General features: G+C 44.4%; 1 protein-coding gene across 1 annotated transcript in view; it reads left to right on the forward strand.

Moving 5' to 3' along the window:
- LOC107087696 (myosin-11-like) overlaps window positions 1–20243 on the forward strand; it is a 42105-nt gene that overhangs the window by 19897 nt on the left and 1965 nt on the right. The window contains exons 5-38 of the mRNA XM_015379410.1: window positions 19–123; window positions 214–312; window positions 401–544; window positions 1539–1634; window positions 1715–1833; window positions 1909–2061; window positions 2142–2315; window positions 2394–2567; window positions 2807–2921; window positions 2998–3185; window positions 3267–3388; window positions 6808–6877; window positions 6948–7108; window positions 7183–7291; window positions 7399–7530; window positions 7596–7802; window positions 8099–8236; window positions 8305–8428; window positions 8814–8985; window positions 9135–9347; window positions 9534–9678; window positions 9755–9961; window positions 10094–10198; window positions 10265–10417; window positions 12936–13184; window positions 13886–14098; window positions 14174–14386; window positions 15627–15788; window positions 15866–15994; window positions 16181–16269; window positions 18810–18933; window positions 19016–19224; window positions 19301–19409; window positions 19489–19661. Coding sequence (XP_015234896.1) covers window positions 19–123; window positions 214–312; window positions 401–544; window positions 1539–1634; window positions 1715–1833; window positions 1909–2061; window positions 2142–2315; window positions 2394–2567; window positions 2807–2921; window positions 2998–3185; window positions 3267–3388; window positions 6808–6877; window positions 6948–7108; window positions 7183–7291; window positions 7399–7530; window positions 7596–7802; window positions 8099–8236; window positions 8305–8428; window positions 8814–8985; window positions 9135–9347; window positions 9534–9678; window positions 9755–9961; window positions 10094–10198; window positions 10265–10417; window positions 12936–13184; window positions 13886–14098; window positions 14174–14386; window positions 15627–15788; window positions 15866–15994; window positions 16181–16269; window positions 18810–18933; window positions 19016–19224; window positions 19301–19409; window positions 19489–19661 — 5095 coding nt within the window. The remainder of the gene's footprint in view (window positions 1–18; window positions 124–213; window positions 313–400; window positions 545–1538; window positions 1635–1714; window positions 1834–1908; window positions 2062–2141; window positions 2316–2393; window positions 2568–2806; window positions 2922–2997; window positions 3186–3266; window positions 3389–6807; window positions 6878–6947; window positions 7109–7182; window positions 7292–7398; window positions 7531–7595; window positions 7803–8098; window positions 8237–8304; window positions 8429–8813; window positions 8986–9134; window positions 9348–9533; window positions 9679–9754; window positions 9962–10093; window positions 10199–10264; window positions 10418–12935; window positions 13185–13885; window positions 14099–14173; window positions 14387–15626; window positions 15789–15865; window positions 15995–16180; window positions 16270–18809; window positions 18934–19015; window positions 19225–19300; window positions 19410–19488; window positions 19662–20243) is intronic.

Below are 20243 nucleotides of genomic sequence, written 5' to 3' on the forward strand. Positions count from 1 at the left end.
GTTCTTACGTCCTGACAGATAAACTTCAGAGATGTTTCACAGCTGCTCTCCTTCCACAGGGGAAATTCATCAAGCTGAACTTTGATGTGACCGGCTTCCTCGTTGGAGCCAACATTGACACCTGTATCCTTTTCTGAGCTTTTTTATTTCCTCTGTCTTCCTAAATGAACCAACATGAAGGATTGTCTGCTTAACCCCACCCAAAATGAACAGATCTGCTGGAGAAGTCGCGCTGCATCCGTCAGGCCCAAACTGAGAGAGCCTTCCACATCTTCTACTACATGGTGGCTGGAGCTAAAGACAAGATGAGGGGTGAGAAGGACCGACCTGCAGGACGGGGTAGAGAGGGGATCATCTCTGGGTTTCTGGATGGTGATTGTGATTCTCTGTGTTCCTGCAGAGGAGCTTCTGTTGGAGGACTTCAACAGCTACCGCTTCCTGAGAGCGGGTCACGTGGAGATTCCAGGTCAGGAGGACGACCAGCTGTTTGACGAGACTCTGGAAGCCATGGAGATCATGGGCTTCACTGAGGAGGAGAGATTAGGTACCGATAGACCCCCTCTAATCGTTCCCGGTGTTTCTTGGTAATTTAGCTTCTCTTTTTAAATTGTTGTTCTTTAAAACTCTAAAGAAGGCCACTGGTTCCATATTTCTCCTTTGACTTTTATTCAGCACTTTTCACTCTGACAATCATTTCTGAGCTTCCAAGAGCTCAGTGCTTATATTAACAATTAGCAAAACAAAACAAGAATAAAATTATTAATCTAATTTACAAACTCATCTACATAAAGAAAGAGTCCGCAAAATAAACAATATGATACAAGATAACAAAAAAAGTTACTTAAAAAGAAAAACAAACAAAGCATTATTCCAAAGAAAACCCTCTAATTGTCAGAACCCAGCAGGGTAATCAATGACATCATCATCATCTATCAATTTAGCAGGAAATACTGGGAGAAACAATGGTGAGTAAAAAGGAAAACAAATACCATGAATATACTTTGAAACAAAATAAACAATATCAACCAATAATCCAGAAGTAATAGCTTTAACCCGTGATAGTAAGTGAAGCAAAGTTGCAAACTATTGTTTAAATTTAAGCATTAAGAATCAGAAAAAAAAAGAATATGGGACAAGTGATGAACACGCACTGAACCACTTTGTCTAAATCCCATTGGACTGTTTCTGATCATGATCCACATCGCAGGACCACAAGGATGGGAAATGATCTTGTAGGATCAGGACTTTAGTAAACCCAAGGGGATTCTGGGAAATGATGCTGCTGTTCCCAATGGAGACAATGAGGTGGAGGCAGACCAAGAGAGGGATGGATGGATGGATGGATGGATGGATGGATGGATGGATGGATGGATGGATGGATGGATGGATGGATGGATGGATGTACGGATGGATGGATGGATGGATGTACGGATGGATGGATGGATGAATGATGGATGGATGGATGATGGATGGATGATTGAAGGATGGATGGATGGATGGTTTAGCAGAGTAACTGATGACTTGTTCTAAACCTTCAGGGATGTTGAAGGTGGTTTCCACTGTTCTCCAGTTGGGGAACATCAAGTTAGAGAAGGAGAGAAACAGCGAGCAGGCCTCCATGCCCGACAACACCGGTAACCATAGCAACACAGCATCACCAGGTGTGTGAGGAAAACCTGCAGCTTCTCTGACTCCTTCTCATTTCCAACCACAGCGGCTCAGAAGGTCTGCCACCTGCAGGGCATCAACGTGACCGACTTCACCCGCGCCATCCTCACTCCCAGGATCAAGGTGGGGCGGGAGGTGGTGCAGAAGGCCCAGACCAAACAGCAGGTACTGATCCGTTTCAGGCATCAGTCAGCGTCGTCTCTCTGAAAGCGTTCTCCTAAAATCCGCCGTCGCTTCCAGGCTGACTTTGCAGTGGAGGCTCTGGCGAAGGCCATGTATGAACGCCTGTTCCGCTGGATCCTCGCCAGGGTCAACAAGACGCTGGACAAGAGCAAAAGACAGTCGTCGTCCTTCCTGGGGATCCTGGACATCGCTGGCTTTGAGATCTTCGAGGTGACGTCCTGCAGAGGAACGTTGTTTGTTGGTTTCATGGATTTCTGCCTTCTGAACCCTGAAGCGTCTCCCTCCTGCAGGACAACTCCTTCGAGCAGCTCTGCATCAACTACACCAACGAGCGGCTGCAGCAGCTCTTCAACCACACCATGTTCATCATGGAGCAGGAGGAGTACAAGAGAGAGGGCATAGAGTGGAACTTCATCGACTTCGGCCTGGACCTGCAGCCCTGCATCGAGCTCATCGAGAGGCCGGTGAGATCGGCTTCATGGAAGCCAGAGACACCTGGAAATGAAGCAAAGCTAAGATCTTTATGTTCTGCGTCATTCCAGAACAATCCTCCAGGCATCCTGGCGCTGCTGGACGAGGAGTGCTGGTTCCCGAAGGCCACCGACCAGTCGTTTGTGGACAAGCTGATGAACACCCACACAGGCCATGTCAAGTTCTCCAAACCCAAACAGCACAAGGAAAAGCTGATGTTCACCGTGCTGCACTACGCTGGGAAGGTAACCAGAACCTCAGACCCAGAACCTCTGCTTTTTATGTTCTTCCTCCAGGCAGACAGGAGTTCCTGGACCTTCTGCACCTCAGGTGTCATCGGCATTTAGATGATTCTCTGCATTCTCTGATTTATGTAGCAGCTTGTAGCTTTCAGCCAGAACCTACAGGAATCTCCAGTGTCTCTAAAGTAGAGGCTGTCAGTTTTTCCCCTTTGACCTGCAGAGCTTCTGCTTCCTGTCCGCAGGTGGATTATAACGCCGCCAGCTGGCTGACTAAGAACATGGATCCTCTGAACGACAACGTGACGGCGCTGCTCAACAACTCCTCCAGCAACTTCATCCAGGACCTGTGGAAAGACGGTTGGTCACATGACACCTACACTCACACCTAAGCTGCCTGTTACCATGGTTACAGCATGGTACGTCTTCCTTTCAGTGGATCGAGTGGTGGGCCTGGATACCCTCACCAAGATGTCAGAGAGTTCGGTGCCCACCAAGTCCAAGAAGGGGATGTTTCGCACGGTGGGTCAGCTCTACAAGGAGTCGCTGGGCAAACTGATGACCACGCTGCACAACACGCAGCCCAACTTCGTCCGCTGCATCATCCCCAACCACGAGAAAAGGGTGAGCCGCGGTTAGATCTGCCCCCTGGCTGCTGACAGGAGGCACTTCCTGTTTGATTTTTACTCTCACTTCCTTCTGCAGGCTGGGAAGATGGACGCCAACCTGGTGCTGGAGCAGCTCAGGTGTAACGGGGTCCTGGAAGGCATTCGGATCTGCAGGCAGGGGTTTCCCAACCGCATCGTTTTCCAGGAGTTTAGACAGAGGTAAGGAGCTTTTTACCGGAAGGTTTCATCACCTGGAAATCAGTTAAAACCTTCAGAACCATCTGGAGTGTGAAATCTAGCTGATATTTTTTAAGTGTTAGAAGTCAAAAAGGTGGACGGGTGCTAGCTAGGGCTGCAACTAACGATTATTTTGCAAATCGATTTAATCTATAGATTATTTTTTCATTTAATCTACTAACAGTCGGATAGAAAAACTTTCCTTAAAGAAGATTTTACAAAATTAAATCTGGTGAAACTAAAACTTTTCCACATGAGGAGTTCTGGATAGAGCGTATTACATATTTCTATTTACAATTCTGATATAATTACCGCTATAAGTGGGTCGCTTTGTCAGCTGAAGGCATGTTGTTGAGTCTCTATTCTCCAGTTAACAATTAATCAATTATTAAATTAGTCGACGATTATTTTTTTTAAACGATTAATCATGATATATCAGATTAATCATCTCAGCCGTGGTACTAGCATTAGCCAGCTTTGCTAACGCCACACATTGCTGCTCTTCACTATCAGATCTGTACTGGCAGCACGATCGGCTCATTTCTGGCTCATCGATGATGGCGATTTATGAAAAAATACAGAAATTACGGATTTCTATCAATAATTATAACATGCATCATAAACTGCATTGTGTGAAATATTAATAATAACTTTGCTGAGAAAACAAACATCTTTACATCCTTTCTGTCGTCTGTAGCACATCTGTCCTGGAAATGCATCCGAGTTCTGCTTCCAGCAGCACATTTCTCTGCTTCGAATTTGCAAAAACATGGAATTTATCATTTTATTTAATATAATAGATTATTAAACAATATATAGTTATAAATATTATTATATGAGTTGTTTAGTGAAGATGGATCAAAAGATTCTTGGTTTCACTTCTGGAGGGTAGTGATACGCTGACAACCATATAGTCCAAAAATAGTGAGCTATATTTGTATAATAGTTGATAACTGTCTGCAGTTCAATGCAGTGAGGAATGTTCTGATCTTTATATTAGAGAAACTAAACAACCTTTTAAAGACATAGACAGGTTTCTGATATAACAGGCTAACAAATAAACCAAACAACCCCCATTCCAGAGGGGTGGACCCGTTCGTCTGTTTCAATTCGCATGTTTTCTAAATTAAAACAAGGCTTTGTTGGATTATTGTATAAAACCTGGAACTCAACCCTATTTCTGACATTTTAAATACAAAAAGCTTCCTTGAAGGGATGAGAAATGTCTTTAAACTTGGGGAAAAAAAGTCCAGTGGATTGTTTTTTTTTTACTTTTTCTGGAATTATTCTGACCTGGATGACTGGGAATCTTCAGCAGCACGTTGATAACAGTATATATAGACAAGTACTTGAAAATTTTACATCATAAATTCCTAGAAATGCTTTTTTTTCATTGCTGATTTAAAAAGCTAAACAGTTAAATCCCCCTGATGGGAATAAAAGGGTTGTTAGCTGATCCAGTTGAGATCTCCTGGTTCGTACAATTAGCCATCAGTGTGGTCAGGTCAGCAATCAGGACCCTGGACAGTTCCCCCTTTAGAACACACCGTCTGACATGCTGATGAAGATTCTCAGTCATTCAGGTCATAGTCATTCCTTAAAATAAATAAAAAAATCCACTGGACTTGGTTTCCAAGATTTGAAAACGTCTTCAAATCTTGGAAACCAAGTCCAGTGGATATTTTTTTAATTTTTCGAAAAACCGTCTGACAGTTGACATCCGTAGCAGCTATAGAATAGCATCTCCCTCCTAGCGTGAGGAGCAGCAGCTGTCCAAAGGTGACACTATTACCAGACATTTTATATGGAAATCAGGTGAGAACAAATCTTTAACTTAAAGGTATAGTGCAGAATTTTCCCAAATTTTTTAAAAGACCCGCTCCCGATAGAAAACGCTTATTAAATGCATGCAAGAAAGTGCACAAGCCTATTTCTCCTAGTTGCTGTTAGCATCGCTCGTAAAAGCTTATTTTCCAAAAGAAGATTTGCAATTTTTCCACTATGTCGGACTCACGTAGGACGGCCTTACGTAAACATATTAGGAGGACTACTTATTTAGATTATTTACCATCCGGAAAAAGAACATCCTCCACTACACCTTTAACCATGTAATGCCAAATGTATCGTATTTGATACAAACGGTTTCTGAAATGTTTTGCTCAAAATCCTATTGTACACAATCAGATATACCTGATAACAGAGGGCAGAAGATTAGACAAAAAATAATCTTGACTTATCGCATAGTAATAAATTATTAATATCAAAAATACATTCCTAGGGATGCACGATATACCCTATCGGCCTTAAAACTGAATATCGGACATCGGCCACCCCACCGATATTTAACCCGATATTTGATCAGCTTCTGAGTTTCTAAAGTCTAAAAAAAATAGAAAATACTACTTCTTCTTCATCAAAAACTTCTTTTTTACAGACTTAAAAACTTCTAAAGACGAGGGAAAAAATATTGATACATTAAAATATCCAAAAATCTTCATATGCTGATATATTGCCATTTAAAAACACCATATCAATCTCTTTTACTAATGAAATATTGCTATATGTCATCGTTATGCTACGAAATCCCCCGAAAATCCACGAAATTTTGCCATATTTTTATATGTTGATATATTGACGCGGTATCGATCTATTTTACTAACAAAATCTCACAAGAACTTGCAAAATATCACGAGAGTTTGTAACAGAACGATGAAATTTCACGAGATTTTGAAAGTAAAATAGATCGATACCGCGTTTTTAAAAATCTATTTGATATCAGCATATGAAAATATATTTGAGTATATTATTTTTCAAAGTGTCAGAAATGGATAACAAAACTGCTATTTTCAATGACTACTTATTTTTGTCCAGCTTTAACATCGGTATCGATATCGGTTTTAAAATATCGGATATCGGCCAAAATCCCAATATCGTGCATCCCTATATATTTCTGTTTTTCCTTTTTACATATTTTGTTAAAAGGCCAAATAAGGACTTCAAACCAAAAAAAAGTAATTTTCTGTTTTGTTTTATTCTTGGATCGGATTTTAAAGGGTTAATAAGAGAAATAAAAAAATTTATTTGAAATCTAGTTTTAGCTACAGAAATAAAATGGTAAAAGGAAAGAAAACAACTTTATTAAATAAATGAATTAAATGGAGATGGGAAAGTTTCTAATGGGATAAATGACCGTGGTTCCAAAGAGCCGGTGGATTGAACCATTTTACATGTTTTCTCTGTATTATTATTTTATTAGATCCCCCCTTCTCCTTTCTCCCCTTTTTTGGCACCTATATACCAGAATTCCCATGTCGTGCATCCATAGTAAAGGTTTAAAAGCTTTTACTAAAGAGCTGCACCCCAGGATTGAAAATGAGCCGACCTTCTCATCCTGTCTGCAGGTATGAGATTCTTGCCGCCAACGCCATCCCTAAAGGCTTCATGGATGGAAAGCAGGCGTGCTGTCTGATGGTGAGTCTTTTCCTAAAAGCCGGCGATATGAAAAGCAAAGAATAGATTTCAGTTATACTTCCGTCCTCAGGTGAAGCATTTGGATCTGGACCCAAACCTGTACCGAATCGGTCAGAGTAAGATGTTCTTCAGGACCGGAGTTCTGGCTCAGCTGGAGGAGGAACGGGACCTCAAACTGACCGTCGTCATCATCGCCTTCCAGGCACGAGCGCGAGGCTTTTTGGGACGCAAGTAAGAGGGACTCTTCAGGGTTTGGGCGTCCCGGATCCATCCAGAAAGTGACGTGTGGTGCTGGTTCTCTGCAGAGCGTTTAGTAAACGCCAGCAGCAGCTGACTGCCATGAAGGTCCTCCAGAGGAACTGTGCCTGTTACCTCAAACTGAAGAACTGGCAGTGGTGGAGGCTCTTCACCAAGGTCCTCCTCTGATCAAACAGTTCCACGCTGGACTTAGACTCTCTACAGAGTCGAACCTTTACGTTCGCTCCACCCAAGTTTAATTTTCATGTCTGTTTGTGAACCAGGTGAAGCCTCTGCTGCAGGTGACCAGGCAGGAGGAGGAAATGGGTCAAAAAGAGGAAGAGTTGAAGGCGGTAAAAGAGGTTGCGGCTAAAACTGAAGCTGAACTGAAGGAAATCAGCCAGAAACACACACAGGTGAGTCAAACGCAGCGTCTGGCTGAGCCAATCAGAGGCTATAAAAGGGATGCCTCTGCCTGCAGCTGGCCGAGGAGCGGGCGCAGCTGGAGCTGAAGCTTCAGGCCGAGGCCGAGCTGTACGCCGAGGCCGAGGAGATGAGGGTACGCCTGGAGGCCAAGAAGCAGGAACTGGAGGAGGTGCTGCACGAGATGGAGTCGCGGCTGGAGGAGGAGGAGGAGCGCAGCATCTCCCTGCAGCAGGAGAAGAAGGACATGGAGCAGCAGCTACAGGTTAGACATCATTTAACCTGTGAGGGCCGGTTTACTGCCAGAGGAAGGCGAGTGGATTGATTTAAAGTTTCTTTTTTGGAGTTAATCACAAGGTAATTCATAATGGACAACACACTGAGTTGAGTTTTTTCCCTAATAAACTTCAAACCTAAAACCTAAAGTTGCAATTTTTAAATGATTAACCTCCATTTAATCTAATATCTGAATAAAACATGAGAGAAATATATATTTTTTAAAGAACTGCATAAGAATTCCTGCATTAAGGGTCTGCTGGTGTCTGATCCTGTGTCCTGCAGCTGATGGAGGCCCACATCTCGCTGGAGGAGGACGCTCGGCAGAAGCTCCAGCTGGAGAAAACGGCTGTGGAGGGGAAGGTGAAGAAAATGGAGGAGGACATGATGCTGATGGAGGATCAGAACAACAAGCTGCAGAAGGTAAGAGCTCCTCCTGTTCCAGGATGTTCCAGCTGCGCCTCCTGCTGACCGTCCGTCTCTGCTGTCAGGAGCGGAAGCTTCTGGAGGAGCGTTTGGCTGATATGAGCTCCAACCTGGCTGAAGAGGAGGAGAAGTCAAAGAATCTGGGCAAACTGAAGGCCAAGCATGAGTCGATGATCTCCGACCTGGAAGGTGAGTCTTTGGGAGACTTTATGGCAGCGAATAACGATCTGAAATAATTATGGGCCCTGAACTAGATATTTCCTTCAGAAATATCTAGTTCAGGGCGTGCAGGTGGAGCAGTGGTTAGCGTGCACGACCCATGTACGGAGGCCTTAGACCTCCATACATGGGTCGCCGACCCGGGTTCAAATCCGACCTGTGGTCCTTTGCCGCATGTTTTTTTCGACTACGCTAAAAAAAAAAAAAAAAAAAAGGCTAGTTCACTTGATATGTTTGAAATGATTCAATAAAAAAGTTGGTATTCAAAAATAATTGTGCCACACACTGTAACAAGAAAGCAATAATTTAGAAATAGTTATTCGCATAATTAGCATCTTTTTCTGAATGTATTTAGTTCGCATGAAGAAGGAGGAGAAAGCTCGTCAGGACGTGGAAAAGGCAAAGAAGAAGGTCGATGCAGAGCTGGCCGACCTACAGGAGCAATACGCCGACCTGCAGGCCCAGCTAGCCGAGCTGCGAGCCCAATTAGCCGCCAAAGAAGAAGAGCTGCAGGCTACACACACCCGGTGAGATGAAAATACACACAATCAGTCAGAGGATCAGGGAGAAACACAGAGGGTATCTCCTCCAAGGAGCCAAAATGTGCTCAGTGGTCAAACCTTTAGTAAACGCTGAGTCCTAATCGCTTCCTAAGCACTCATTTCTGGGTCTGTAGTTTGGAAGAGGAGACCACTCAGCGTGCAACGGCGGTCAAGAAGATTCGCGAGTTGGAATCGCTGCTTTCGGAAGTACAGGAGGACCTGGAGGCGGAGAGGACGGCACGGGGGAAGGCCGAGGCGGCCCGACGGGACCTTGGCGAGGAGCTAAACGCGCTGCGCTCCGAGCTGGAGGACAGTTTAGATACCACCGCTGCTCAGCAGGAGCTACGGTCTGTATCACACCTGTAACGATCCACCACACTCACCAACCTTCTATCAATGAGTTTGATTTCAAAGAAATATTATGTTGGATAAAAATATCCAACAATAAAACGTGATATCATCTGCGTAAAGCTTTATCCGGGCGAACAAACAGCTGAGGTTTTATTTCTTTTATTCTTCTCGCTCATTGATAGAGCCAAACGAGAGCAGGAGGTAGCCATGCTAAAGAAAGCCATGGAAGATGAGGGGCGGAGCCACGAAGCCCAGATCCAGGAGCTCCGAGGGAAACACAGCCAGGCTGTTGAGGAGCTGGCGGAGCAGCTGGAGCAGGCCAAAAAGGTCGGTTCAATTCACCACGATAAACTTTAGCTTTACCTAACATCTCACTGATCCCTGTTCATCTGATTCCCTCCAGGTGCGAGCCAGTCTGGAGAAAGCTAAACAAGCCCTGGAGAAGGAAAGTGCAGACCTAAGCGCTGAGCTCAGATCCCTCGCCAACTCCAAACAAGATGTAGAGCACAAGAAGAAGAAGGTGGAAGCTCAGCTGAATGACCTAAACTCCAGATTCAACGAAAGCGAACGGCAGAGGAATGAGCTCGGAGAGCGAGTGACAAAGTTAAACGTGAGTTAAAAACCTCATGACCTGCATATGACGTCGAAGAGCTATGGTTGATCTTAAGACGGTTAATTTAACCAAACAGATCTGCTTAATGTAGAAATAGTGAAACTAACCCACAAAGATCTGCTGTGTTAGATGGAGCTAGAGAGCGTGACTGGCCTGCTGAACGACGCGGAGGGGAAGAACATCAAGCTGAGTAAAGACGTCTCCAGTCTGTCCTCTCAGCTCCAGGACGCACAGGTGAAAGTCACACCTGCTGATTCAAGCTCCGACGGTCCCAGATGACAACCTGTCCTTTTCTTCCAGGAGCTGCTATCGGAGGAGACGCGTCAGAAGCTGAACGTGTCGGGGCGTCTGCGTCAGATGGAGGAGGACAGGAACAGCCTGACGGAGCAGCTGGAGGAAGAGACGGAGGCCAAACGCGTCGTAGAACGGCAGCTGTCCAGCCTCAACATGCAGGTCAGGAGCATGAAGACAGTAGCCTCCTGAGACCATCCTGATCTCGCGAGCTTTCAAGGTTTCACTCGCAGATCAGTCTGGAGACTCTCCGTTAAAGAACGTCCAATCAGCGTTGGCTTTGAGGCGGGTTGAGGTGTGACGCAACGAGAAGCGCGACAGTTCAGTCTAAAGAACATGGCGGCTTCAGCCGATGAAACTAGCGTTAGCGTGGCTATCGAGCAAGTTTTATCGGAATTACAGAGTATTTCTTCACTGAAAGAAGAGCAAAACACTGCTCTGGAGGCTTTTCTCAGAGGAAAAGATGTTTTTGCTCTTCTCCCAACTGGTTTCTGCAAGAGTTTGATCTATCAATTGGCTCCTCTTCATCGTCGCTCTGTTAGTACGTCATATGCTTCGTTGATCTGATTGGTTTATTTGGCCCGTCTACCACCAACATAGGCCAATCAGCTAACCAGTATTTTCGTCCTTTCCCAAAATTACTTCAACGGAAGGTTTCCAGATGGATATGCGGAGCAAATCCATCTGGCGGAGTCAGGTTATGAAGACAGCGCAGCAGAAAAATACACAACTCATGTTTATCATGAAGCTTTATTTTTTCCCATAACAGCAAAAACATTGTCTGACTGTAGGAACCTAACATCTGGTTGCAGGAGATCCTCCAGGAAGGTTTGCTGGTTCTGGTTTAACCCATAAATCCTTTAATGGAAAAGTCCGATCAGCAAGGAATGATCAATGGATCATTATTTATACTGAAAACTAATACGTTTGCGGTGATTTAATGAATTTAGGGTTAATCAGTAAAAAATAAGAACAATAATTTTCGTCTCGATCACTGAATCTGGGAGCGGCCATTTTTGCCCAAATATAGTAAAGCATTTACATTTTTCTAACACTCAGGATTGACAACTTAACTGTTTTAAACTCTTGCTGATCGACTTTGAAAAATCATGGATTCTGACAAACAGACATGTCTCTTATTTGTGGCCCTAATTATGTCCAGAAAGAGCGGCTCAATCTGAAACTTTCAACAAATGGCTGCTGTAGGAGCGTTCCTTAAAAAAAATAATTATGAACTTTAACAATCAAACGCAGTGGGCGGAACTAGAACCGATTTCATTGAAACCCTGACGTCTGATTGGCTGCTTCTCACTGAGAACGACAGCTGTCTTTTTCAAGAAAGTTTCATGATGAGTTTTATGCACAGATTCCATGAAACAGAGAGAAATAATGACATTACCATGTAAATGAATTTATTAAACACCAAAAACTATTAATATAATGTAAATGGTATGTTAAATTATTCAAAGGCTAATTAGTTTTTTATATTTCATAAATTGATGGAACATTAAATTATTTCTAATCAGTTTATTTCTATAGAGCCAATTCACAACACATGTCATCTCAAGGCACATTTCCAGTTCACCAGATCATCCAGTCAGATTGATTCAAAGTTTTCTATCTAAGGAAAACCAGCTGATTGCATCGACTCATTGGCTCTTCAGCAATCCCTCACACTAAGCATGCTTGTAGCGACAGTGGAGAGGAAAAACTCCCTTTGAACAGGAAGAAACCTCCAGCAGAACCAGGCTCAGTATGAGCGGCCATCTGCTGAGGCCCACTGGGGTTCAAGGAGACAGAAGCAGACGTAGAAAAAGAAGCATAGATACGAAAGGCAACTGTCAACATCAGTTGTGTGAATGCAGTTCACACAGGAGATCACATACTATCAATTGCATATATTAGGGAATATGAACGACCATGCAGAAGTGAGCATTAATGCCTGCAGTGTGAACGTAGCCTAAAACATGGAGGGGGATCCGTTACAGTCTGATGGAAGCAAACGTTTGCTGATTTTCACTAAAACCCCACAGCTACACGGTGGCGGCAGCATCATAATAATGGGTTACTTTGCTGGAAACATCCTAGAGAGCAGAGGGGGAGGATGGTTCTCTTTAGCGTCGTAGTGAGTCTGAGAAGACGTCAAACATCCTCTTCATGAGAGGAGGATTAAAAATAAATGAATCGGATTAGTTTCATATTATTAGAAAACCTCACTTTAGCAAACAAAGCAATGATTACATCATCTCCTCTCATCCTCTGAGAGCTTTAGTGTCCTTTGTTTGACCTTTGTTATATTTCTGCAGCATAAATATGATGTAAGATGTCAATGTTGATTTTTTTAAACTAGTTTTTAGTTTGCATGTGACATATAAAAGAGAAACAAAACATCTTAAATCTTCTTCTCATGGCTCGTTTTTTTCCCGTTTAATAAAACCTGAGATTTTACCAGAAGTTGGTAGATTTCTGTTATCTACTGTAGGATTAACGATCAGGAAACTTGACTTTAAGCACGTCTAAGGCCACATTTCTAGGATTTGTTGACAGTGATGTTCCCTTTGCTGGTCTGTTATGTCAAAACACCGGGATATTTTTGTGCCGTAATATTAAAACGTTTCCTAATGAAACCAGCAGCATTCTGAAACCTTTCTGAGCTCCTTCTTGTCCTCCTACCTCCTAGCTGTCCGACCACAAGAAGAAGCTGGACGAGATGTCGTCCACGGTGGAGATGCTGGAGGAGGGGAAGAAACGGCTGCAGCGCGACCTGGACGCCGCCAACAGCGAGTACGAGGAGAAGGCCGCGGCCTACGACAAGCTGGAGAAGAGCCGCAGTCGGCTGCAGCAGGAGCTGGAGGACGTCCTCATGGACCTGGACAGCCAGCGGCAGTTGGTCTCCAACCTGGAGAAGAAGCAGAGGAAGTTTGATCAGGTCGGGCTGGAAACAGGAGATGACTGGTTGCTATGGAGATTACCACCTTTTCTTAGGAGGAAGGCGGGCCCTTGGCATCTTTTTCCTGCTAAACCCAAAATCAACATTTTAAGCGAAAAGTGTTACTCAATTCCAGGACAACACCTTATTACCTTTGTGACATTCAAAAAATATGGATATTTTGATGGCAAAAATGTATTTAAATGGAGGTAGACTCCATTTGTAAGGGGTATACAAGGGATTAAAAACGCTAAGTTGTTCTATAAAGGGGTAAACAAACTGTTAAAAAAATTAAAATAAATGTGTCTGATCTCTGCTCTCTGGAGGAACTTCATGTAATACTGCAAGTCCTCCAGCAGGGGGCGACAGAAATCCTTCTCATGTTCAGACCAATCTGAGAAAAGAAAACACATCTAATAACAGTAATAAAATGAAAAATCTGAAATTTCGCAGCTCTAATTTGATAAAAAGGGAAAATAAATAAAATTACTTATTCTTCTACTTCAGTAAAATTCAACGTTTTTGTTGTAAATTCTGCAAACATCACTCAGAATATTTCATGTCATTCTCAAAAAACCTCACAGCCCACATTTCCTCTTTAAAATGTGTTTAATTTTCTGAAATTAAATAATTTTAAACTCAATATAACACTCTGGGATCAGAGCTGCAGTGCAGTTAAATAACTGCTTGTTTGTCCTCAGATGCTGGCTGAGGAGCGCGCCGTGTCGGCCAAGTTCGCAGAGGAGCGGGACCGAGCTGAGGCAGACGTCAGGGAGAAGGAGACCAGGGTGTTGGCTCTGAGCCGGGCGCTGGAGGAGAAGCAGGCGGTGCTGGAGGAGGCCGAGAAGGCCATGAAGACGCTCCGCGCTGAGATGGAGGATCTCATCAGCTCCAAAGACGACGTGGGGAAGAGCGTAAGAATCAGACACCTGAACACCAAATGTCCTGTTAGTGGAGACAGGCGGAGCTGACCTGTGATGATCTGTCAGGTTCACGACCTGGAGAAGGCGAAGCGCGGCCTGGAGGCCTTCGTGGAGGAGATGAGGACGCAGATGGAGGAGCTGGAGGACGAGCTGCAGGTGGCGGAGGACGCCAAGCTGCGTCTGGAGGTCAACAGCCAGGCGCTGAGAGCGCAGCATGAGCGGGAGCTGCAGGCCCGCGAGGAGATGGGCGAGGAGAAGAGGAAGCAGCTCCTCAGACAGGTGCAGCTCCAAGAAGTAGAAAGCAGTGGTTTTCTCCAGGGGGCGCTATTGTTGGGGCTCAAAATGGTAGAAATCAAAAAATCAAGGCACAGCAGATGATTCACTTCATACGGAAGAGGATTAGGGCCACTGGAAAAAAAAAAAAAGTTAACTGATTTTTAAATTTTATTTCAGTTTAACATGGGAAAAAAGTCAGAATTCTGAGAAAAAAAGTCAGAATTCTGAGAAAAAAAGTCAGAATTCTGAGAAAAAAAGTCAGAATTCTGAGAAAAAAAGTCAGAATTCTGAGAAAAAAGTCAGAATTCTGACTTTTTTCTCATGTTAAACTGAAATAAAATTTAAAAATCAGTTAACTTTTTTTTTTTCAGTGGCCCTAATCCTCTTCCGTAACTTAATTTGTCTGATTGGAATCTGCCCTTTTTTTGTACACTGAATGTTAAACACTAAGTTTTTTTTACACATTGAATTCCTTACACTGAATTTATGTCTAGTAAAAATTTGCCTTCAAAAAAATCTGCTGCAAAAAAATCACCTGGAAAAATTCAGCGGTAAAAAATTAAGCTGGAAAAATCAGCTATAAAAAAAATCAGCTGCCAAAAATTCAGCTGCAAAAAAAATCAGCTGTAAAAAAGTAAGCTGTAAAAAAATTAAGCTTTAAAAAAATCAGCTGTTAAAAAATTCAGCTGCAAAAAAAATCAGCTGTTAAAAAATTCAGCTGTAAAAAAATTAAGCTTTAAAAAAAATCAGCTGTTAAAAAATTAAGCTGTAAAAAAAAATCAGCTGTTAAAAATTTCAGCTGCAAATGTGTCGACCTTTTGGTGAACTCAGGCCAAAGCAATCTACATTCGATGCAGTCGAGCAGCTTCTAGCCAATGAAATTAGCTAAATTGGTCACGTGACTCAACAGTTGGGCGGAGCTTTGTTCCTGACTGAATGAAGCTGAATGAGGAGATTTTCTTGTTAAATCGATGTGATTACAAAACGTCAGATAGCTGCTAATAGACAGCCATTATAGTTTCTCATCTAATGGGACTGGGTGAAATAACTGAGCCAATCACAGCTAGTGCAGCACCCCCATCTGCCAAGGCTCTTGGTTTGATCCGGAAGAAGCGGCCGGCGGCAAACTTGCTTTTTTTCTGACCAAAAATTCAGTGAAAGGAATTCAATGTGTAAAAAAGTTCAGTTTAAAATTCGGCGTAAGAAAAAAGGCAGATTTAAAATGCCTTATTGACCTCATCAGGTGCGAGATCTGGAGGCGGAGCTTGAGGAGGAGAGGAAGCAGCGAGGTCAGGCGTCCGGCGCTAAGAAGAAGCTGGAGGGGGAGCTGAAAGACATGGAGGAGCAGCTGGAAGCCACCAGCAGGGGGCGTGAGGAGACGCTGAAGCAGCTCCGTAAAGTCCAGGTGTGCATTCAGACGGATGTTCTCTGGTAGGAAGGAGAGGCGTGGTTTGGTTCTGATGCTGCTCGCTGTGCTGACAGGGGCAGATGAAGGACCTCCAGAGGGAGCTGGACGACTCCCGTGCCGCTCAGAAGGAGGTGCTCTCCTCCGCCAGGGAGTCGGAGCGCAGATCCAAGATGATGGAGGCGGAGATCCTCCAGCTGCATGAGGTGCTGCCGCCTGCTTCCTTTGACCATATTAGGAAAATAACCTCTTATCTTTCATTCCTGCAGCCTGAGCCGACCTTTGACCCAAATAACACAGACAGAAATATTCCGACTCTCTGGGTTCCAGATATTTGATGCTTCAGTGACAGATGTTTAATGGTTTCTGATCTTTTCCTCTCATCCGTCCAGCTGTTGGCAGCTGCTGAGAGAGGTCGGAAGCAGGCGGAGACGGAGAGAGACGAGCTGTCCGAGGAACTGGCGTCCAACTCCTCTGGAAGGTCAGTTTACGTCCGCTGGGACGCGAGGCATTCCCTGTCCAGATGGGATATATACGCTCCCTCCAACATGATCCCAGTCTTCCCAGTTTAATCCCAACGAAAGCAGCAGTGCATGAAAAGAATGCAACTCATAAAACTCCAGCAAAAGAAACGAAGTTTGAAAAAAATCTGTTAAAAAGGATCAAAAAATGTTGAAATCATCCATTCATCCATTTTCTGTCACGCTCATCCCTGCTGGGGTTGAGAGGGGGGCTGGTGCCCATCTTCAGCTGTCCACCTGGACAGGTCTCCAGTCCATCGCAGGACAACACAGAGACAAAAGGACAAACAACCATTAACACTCACACCTAAAGCCGGGCGAACGCTGTACGATTTTTTGCTCTTTTCAGGCCGATTTTCCAGTCATGCAAGAATTTTTCAATCGGGCAGACTTTGATTCTGATGGTGCGTGGTGTGGTGTACAGAGGGGGTAAGGAGGGGCGTTTAGCCGCTAACGACCACCTCCCCATCAGGAATTATAAGATCAGGAGAAAATCAAACGTTTGATGTTCAGTCGGCCGTCGTAAGGCGGTCGTGGAAAAATCGCTCAATGTGCAAACATGGATTCTTCCTCTTCTTCTTTTTCCTCTCAGAGGAAAACACAGCAGCATGGCGGGGGTGCAATGAGTGAAATGGAGTTATTTCTGTCAAACTGACAGACCGTAGTAGCCATGTTAGCTCAGCCATGTCTTTGTCCAAATACGTCGTCTCCTTTACTTTTTAGGGCTTTCAGCACAAAATCGTCCAAATATTCAAGGCAGTGCGTTTCACTCTAGTGAGCTTCATGTTCCTCTGCTACTGGTTTGGCTTCCAGATAGACGAGTCCGAGTAGCGCCATCCCACTGCGGAGCTGAGTCCCACCTGGTTTTAATCGTACAGTGTGAGCAGGTAGATCGCATCAGAGCGTCGGGTCGCACAGCGTGAGAACAAACTGTGAACTTTTAAACCCTGCGGTTTCATCGTACAGTTTGAGCTTTAGCTGTGTGCAAGGATTGAGAAAATCGTACAGCGTATGCCTAGCTTAGCGAGAATTTAGAGAAGCCAATGAACCTAACAGGCGTGTTTTTGGACTGTGGGAGGAAGCAGGAGTACCCGGAGAGAACCCAGGCATGCTCAGGGAGAACATGCTAACTCAATGCAGAAAGACTCTGGAACCTTCTTGCTTCAAGGCAGCAGTAATTAGAAAACAGTGAAGTTAGTCTTCAAACCTTTTATTAATTAAAAAACATTTTTCATCTCTGGATTATTTCGGTTTTTTAAATTTATTAAAGTCGTAGGGAAGCAGCTGTTCCAAACGTCGCATTTCCGAATTCTCCCGAGTGGTGCCCGACTTTACACGAGTGAATAAAGTGAATGTGATTGGACGTTTATCAAGGGGGCGGGATTGTTGTGGCGGAAGGTTCGCAAGCAAGTTTGGTTGTGGCTAACCAGTTAGCAACTTAGAGCCGTACATGTTTGAGCCCTTGCCTCGCAACGCTGCCAGTTCTGTTAGCTCTACGCCTGCCGAAGACACAGACGTCCATCCCCGTGAACACTGGGACGCAACTCAATGGTAAAGGAAAGGATTCTGATTTCAACCGTTGCGTATATTAGCTGCGACATATGAATCAAGATGCTATGACCGAAAAAATTTGATTGACAGATGACGTTTGATATATGATTGGCTGAATTTAGGTGTTCAGGCTGACATAGAACTAACTGGCCTGCAGAATATAACGAAAAACACAGATTTTAAGACAGGGTTGTTGTTTTTTTTTTTTTATATAAATTTTCTACATTTTGGGCGAATATAATCGGATAAAGAGAACATTTATATACATGTTTAAGTCAGAATGCTTTGACATTTAAATATGACTTCACTACAACTTTAAAGATGTTCTTTGCAACGATAATGGAACAATTTCACTCCGTATTGTGTGTGAAGCATGTGGGCGGGGCCTCAATGTTTGGGCGGAGCCTGAACTTTAGGTCAGATAATTTGTCCTATAGATTTGTTGAGGCCAGGTCTAAGATAATGCTTCAGAGAATAAAACCATGCGGAGCTTATTGGAATCTTTCATCGGATTTTTTTTTCCCCTCTTTATGTTTTTAAGGATGTTTTATTTAACATCTGATTCATTTTATTATTTACATGCTGACACAGTAAGGCTTAAAGTTAGAAAAACGGCTTCATGAACCTTTGAGTTTGCCTCATTTTGATCTTTTTATTTAGATCTTCGGATGAATCTGTATGAGAATATTTCCGTAGCATATTTTTAAAGCATTAGTTGGAGCACTAAAAGCCCCTCCCTGTGCAAAAGAAGCAGCTCTGGCTCCTCCCCCTCTGTCTAACTTGAGGAAAGGAGGAGGAGGAAAGTAGGAGGGGTTTCCTCTGTGGATCAGGTCTAACTTCACCAGAATGAACCAAAACGAGGCTAAAAGAAGCTTCAGATCCATTAAAATCTCGTCATGTATAAATATGTGAGGTGTGAGCCGAGTTGTTTGACCTCTGATCCTTCCAGGTGGATCCAGTCCGATGAAAAGCGCCGTCTAGAGACGAAGATCTGTCAGCTGGAGGAGGAGCTGGAGGAGGAGCAGGCCAGCGTGGAGACGTTCAACGAGCGGCTGAGGAAGAGCCAGCAGCTCGTAGGTTCCCAGGATATCAGGGACAGAGCGGGTGGAAGGGACCCCAGCCGTCAGCTGACCGGCCTCGTGCTTGGCTTCACAGGTGGAGCAGTTGGGGGCGGAGCTTGCGGCTGAGAGGTCTTCCTCTCAGAGCAGGGAGGCGTCCAGGCAGCAGCTGGAGAGGCAGAACCGGGAGCTGAAGGTCAAAGTGCAGGAGGTGGAGAGCCAGAGCCGCTCCAAGCTCAAGTCCTGCGTCGCCGCTTTGGAGGCCAAGCTGAGGGAGGCCGAGGAGCAGCTGGAGGCGGAGAGCAGGTAACGCCGCAGACTAAAACCGTCAAATAAGGGAGCGAAAAAGGGGAGGAGCCAAAAACCATGTGGAACCTTTCAGAGAGCGGCAGGCCAACGGCAAGAACCTGCGGCAGAAAGAGAAGAAGCTGAAGGACCTGAGCATCCAGATGGAGGACGAGAGGAAGCAGGCGCAGCAGTTCAAGGAGCAGGTAACCATGGCGACCAAGCGGAGGCCACGCCCTATTAAAAGGCGGGGTCTCCTCTTAACAGCGATTGGTTCTCCTGCAGATGGAGAAGAGCAACGTCCGAGTGAAGCAGCTGAAGCATCAGCTGGAGGAGATGGAGGAGGAGGCGCAGCGCGTGGCGGCGGCCCGCAGGAAGCTGCAGCGGGAGCTGGACGAGGCCACGGAGACCAACGACGCCCTCAGCAGGGAGGTGTCGTCCCTCAGGAGCAAACTGAGGTGAAGATCAGGCAGGGTGACCCAGGAGGTGAAACCAAGCACACCTCCAGGCAGCTCACATGCGGTCAGGATGGTTTACATATTTACATTCATGAGATGAAAGAAGGTCCTCGGTTTGATTCCCGCTGACAGTCTTTCTTCATTTTCCTTTACCTTCTCAAATAAAAGGCACAAAAACAATTATAAAAAAAAAAATGGTTTTTAGATTATTTTCTAAAATGAAAGTTGATTCTATTTGTTAAACGCCACAAAAAACAGAAATATTCCCTCTTAGTCTTTGTCGTTGCTTTATTTTCTTTACATTAAAACTTAAAGATTTACTCCTCCCAGCCAGTAGATGGCGCACTGACGTTCAGCCACTCCCATTCTGTACTGGCTGCCAGTCCAATGCTTCTTTCACAGATCACTCTGGCCAATTTCTCAATTCACTAGAACGCGAATACGGACTCATGTCCTCGCTAATTATGTTCTTAAAAAGAAGAACCCAGGAAAGTCTGGATTCTGGGAGAACGGGAGAAAGCAGCATAGATCTGGGTCAATTAGAACAGCAGCGTACTGATGACATCACCACATTCACAGCTA

Source organism: Cyprinodon variegatus, unplaced genomic scaffold (genome assembly GCF_000732505.1).
Source record: "Cyprinodon variegatus isolate N-32 unplaced genomic scaffold, C_variegatus-1.0 Scaffold191, whole genome shotgun sequence".
Classification (NCBI taxonomy): Eukaryota; Metazoa; Chordata; class Actinopteri; order Cyprinodontiformes; family Cyprinodontidae; genus Cyprinodon; species Cyprinodon variegatus.